Below are 4098 nucleotides of genomic sequence, written 5' to 3'. Positions count from 1 at the left end.
GCACGCTGCGCCCCCACCCCTCACCCTGGCCCCCGGGCCTCCCCCAAGCACCCGCGGATCCCGCCCACGGCCAGACGCCCCCCACCAAACTCCCCCCCACCCCCCCCCCTCCCTCCCTCCCTCTCTCCCTCCCATCCCAACCCCCAGATGCTGTCCATCTCCACGGGCAAGCTGGTGCGCTACCTGGTGGAGGATGGCGGGCACATCGCCGCCGACGCGCCGTATGCTGAGGTGGAGGTGATGAAGATGATGATGCCGCTGCTGGCGCCCGCGTCCGGTGCGTGCACAGGGCTGGTGCGTGTGCATGGGTGTGGGGTGCGTGCGTTGGGCAGAGGTGGGTGTGAGGTGGTGGGGAGGAGGAGAGGCAGGCCGTGCGCGGGAGGCTTCGGTGGTGCATTCATGCCGCATCTCTTGCCGACGGCGTGGCCCCTGCTTCCCTCGCGCAGGCAAGGTGCACTTCCAGCTGCCCGAGGGCTCTGTGCTGACCCCCGGCCAGCTCATCGCGCGCCTGGACCTGGACGACCCGGCCGCAGTGCGCAAGTGGGTGTAGGGGACGGGACAAAACCAACAGGGAGAGGGCGGGGAGGAAGGAGACAAGGGGGCGCTGGGATCGGGGGGCGTGGCGGGCATGTGCCTGCTGCTCCATCCCATCCCTGCCCAGCCTCTCACCTCCTCTCGCCTCGTTTCTGCCGCTGCCTCGCCACCCCGCCGCGAGCGCAGGGCCGAGCCCTTCACCGGCTCCTTCCCCGAGCTGGGCCCCCCCGTGGTGGAGAACAAGGGGGTGGCGCACCGCTTCCGCGCCGCGCTGGAGGCCGCCGACAACATCATGGCTGGCTACCACAACTCGCCAGACGCGGGTGGGTGGAGTGTGTCCATGTGTGTGTATGTGGTTGTGGGTATTGTTGTTGCTGCGCTCAGGGACAGCACCTAATTTCATTTTGGCGACATACAGCCATTTTGTGCTGACACTACACCCTCACTCTGCACGCCCCGCTCCTCTGTCCCCCCCCTGCAGTCATGGACGGCCTGCTGTCCAGCCTGGACGACCCCGCCCTGGCCCTGGTGCAGTGGAACGAGGTGTACGGCGTGGTGCAGGACCGCCTGCCTGCCGCGGTTGCGGTGGAGCTGGAGGCATGCGTGACGGGTAGGTGGGGTGGGGTGGGGAGGGAGGGAGGGAGGGGAGATGGGAGTGGAGATGGGAGAGGAGATGAGAGGGGAGGGGGTGGGAAAGGCAGGGCCAGGGCCCTATGGGAGGCGTGTGGTGGCACACCAGCGCATGGAGCGAGCTCCTGGGCTGGGCCTGTATGGATGCTGAGCGAGGAGGTTCACCCGCCTGCCTGCCTGCCTGCCTGCCCGCCCAGCAGAGTGTGCGTACGAGATTGATGAGGCGGCCAGCCAGGGGGGCCAGGCCCAGGGCGCCTTCCGCTCACACAAGCTGCTGGGCATCATGCAGCGCTGCCTGGAGGTGAGCGGGGGCGGGCCAGTGGGGCAGGGGCTCCGGTGCAGGATCCCAGCCCACTTTGATGCCCTGCTTCTCGCCATGCAGCTGGTGGGCCGCAGCATCTAGCAAGCCCTTAGGCATCAGGACGCTGCCCCTGCCAGGCTGCAGCACGCAGTTTGTGCTCCCCCCCGCACTCACGGCTTGCCCCGCCCCACCTCCCTCCACCTCCCGCAGGAGTCTCCCGACGGCGGCGAGCGCGCCAGCCTGGCGGCGCTGCTGGAGCCGCTGCAGGAGGTGTGCGGGGCGCATGCGGGCGGCAAGGAGGAATATGCGCGGGCGCTGTGCGCTCGCCTGATGGAGGCGTTCCTGGCGGTGGAGGAGCGGTTTGAGAATGGGGGCAAGAGCACGGAGCAGGAGGTGATAGACAGCCTGAGACAGGTGGGTGTGGAGAGAGAGAGAGAGAGAGAGAGAGTGTGTGTGTGTGTGGGTGGGGGTGGGGGGGGGGGAGGACAGAGGAAGATGGGTCAGTGGGTGTGTCCAGCCGCATATTTGCAGTGCTTGAGGTAGCGCGTGAGGCGCTTGAAAGCCAGGCACACCACCCCGCCACCCTCTCTCCGCCCTTTGCCCCACCCCCGCCTGCTCCCCGTTGCCTTCCCTCTCGCAGGTGCACAGCGGCAAGCTGCAGGCTGTGCTGGACATTGTGCTGAGCCACCAGGGGGCCGCCCTCAAGTGCGCCTTGCTGCAGCGCCTCATGTCGGCGCTGGTGCTGCCCGCGCCGGAGCACTACCGCTCGCTTCTGCGCCGCCTGGCCGCGCTGGCAGGTGGGTGGGGTGTGCCCTGGTGCTGCTGGCAGCTCGGGGCGCCACTGGAGCCGTCGGCAGCAGGCGGCAGCCCGCAACGCATATGGCTGGGGCTGGCGAAATGCATCAAGTTGCAGCAGCCGCACCCTGCCTCCCACCCTGCCTCCCTCCCACCTCGGCTGCCGCCGCCTGACCGGCCTCCCTCCCGCCGCCGCCGCCGCAGAGCCCAGCAGCGCTGAGGTGGCGCAGCGTGCGCAGCAGCTGCTGGAGCACTCGCTGCTGGGGGAGCTGCGCAGCCTGGTGGCGCGCGCCCTGTCTGGGCTGGACATGTTTGCTGAGCCCCAGTTCCGGGAGCTGTTTGGGGGCGCCACCTCGCCCACCGGCAAGGCAAGCGGGCCAGGGGGGCCAGCCATGCAGGGCGCGCCGCCTGCCGCGATGGCGTGTGGCCACCTGGCTCGCAATTCGCCGCCTGGCCTGGCGCACCTCCTCCATGACTGGACAGGCAGCCGCTGGGGCTGGGCACTCTGAAGCAGCGCCGCTGTCGACCAGCCCCCGCTGCGTCACTGCCTGCCGCCCCCGCCACCCGCTGGCTGGCTAGCCTGCAGGCGCCGTCGACCGCGGTGGCGCGCCGCAACACGGTGGTGGAGGGGCTGTACAGCGGGCTGGGCAACCTCACAGCCCAGGCCGCGCTGCAGTCCAGGTGCGGGGGCAGGGGCTGGGCTGCATGCCTGCTGCTCGGGGCTATGTGTGCGCTGCAAGGTTGCCCATCCATCCCTGCCTTCTTCCTTGTCTTGCGCTGTGGATCTCCTCTCCACCACACTGAGCCTTCACTCCCCCCCACATCTCCACGCACACAGTCACGCTCTCATGTCCTCCTTACCACCCCAACCCCCTCCCCTGCCCCTGCCCCTGCCCCTGCCCGCAGCGTGGAGGCCAAGATGTCGATGCTGGTGGAGGCGCCCGCCGCGGTGGAGGATGCGCTGGCCTCCCTGCTGGACCACACCGACCTGCTGGTGCAGCGCCGCGCTCTGGCCACATACGTGCGCCGCCTCTACTACCCCTTCCTGCTGCACGAGCCGGAGCTGGCGGCGGCGGAGGCGCCGCAGGCGCTGGTGGCAGGTGGGGGCGGTGGGGGCTGGGTCTGTGTGTGTGTGGCTGGGCCATCGGCCTACGGGCCCACGTTTGTGGCGCAGCGAAGCCAGCTGGTGGCATTGCAGCGTGCATGATTGCTGTCCGCCGCACTAGAATAGGGTGATGCGCCTCTGACCTTGCCTGATGTGCCCTGCCTCTCCCTCGCCCCCGCAGTGTGGGCGTACGACGATGCCGCCGTGGCCGCCACCCCCTTCAGCCGGGAGTGCCACGGCGGCGCGCTCATTGTGCGCTGCCTGCACGACATCCCCGCCGCGCTGGCCCACCTGGAGCGCGTGCGGGCGCAGACGGGTGTGCTGGGGGTGGGGCTGGGCTGGCGCATCAGGGCGGTGCTTGCTGGAGCGCAGGCAGTGGGGCGAGGCGGTGGCTCCGCAGCACACCACGGCATGTTTGCGGTTGATGTGTTGCCCAGGCTTGCGCCCCACCCAACCACACAAACACGATCCCGCTCCCCCGCATATGGCAGACCTTGTTGCCCTGCCTGCACTGCCACACCACCACACACACACATGCACGCGCACCCCACCCCTGCCCGCAGGCCTTTCTGGGCTGAGCGCGGGCACCCTGCATGTGGTGCTGACTGGCGAGGGCGAGGCGGCGCTGGTGATGAGCGAGGAGGCGCACGCCCTGCTGCGCCAGCAGAATGTGGATGCCTATGCGCCTTCCGGTGGGTGTGGGTGGCTGGCTGTGTTTGGGGGGGTGCTGCGC

General features: G+C 69.7%; 1 protein-coding gene across 1 annotated transcript in view; it reads left to right on the top strand.

The window, feature by feature from the left end:
- Positions 1-4098, top strand: part of CHLNCDRAFT_56737 (hypothetical protein) — a gene marked incomplete at both ends in the record, with an annotated part of 13501 nt that overhangs the window by 4794 nt on the left and 4609 nt on the right. The window contains 12 exons of the mRNA XM_005851445.1: positions 148-277; positions 447-540; positions 721-857; positions 1016-1144; positions 1365-1465; positions 1676-1879; positions 2106-2262; positions 2465-2541; positions 2847-2941; positions 3167-3360; positions 3547-3681; positions 3929-4057. Coding sequence (XP_005851507.1) covers positions 148-277; positions 447-540; positions 721-857; positions 1016-1144; positions 1365-1465; positions 1676-1879; positions 2106-2262; positions 2465-2541; positions 2847-2941; positions 3167-3360; positions 3547-3681; positions 3929-4057 — 1582 coding nt within the window. The remainder of the gene's footprint in view (positions 1-147; positions 278-446; positions 541-720; positions 858-1015; positions 1145-1364; positions 1466-1675; positions 1880-2105; positions 2263-2464; positions 2542-2846; positions 2942-3166; positions 3361-3546; positions 3682-3928; positions 4058-4098) is intronic.

Source organism: Chlorella variabilis, assembly GCF_000147415.1.
Source record: "Chlorella variabilis unplaced genomic scaffold CHLNCscaffold_2, whole genome shotgun sequence".
Taxonomy (NCBI): domain Eukaryota; kingdom Viridiplantae; phylum Chlorophyta; class Trebouxiophyceae; order Chlorellales; family Chlorellaceae; genus Chlorella; species Chlorella variabilis.
Note: the sequence above shows the minus strand (reverse complement) of the source record. Positions and strands in the feature narration are given on the sequence as shown.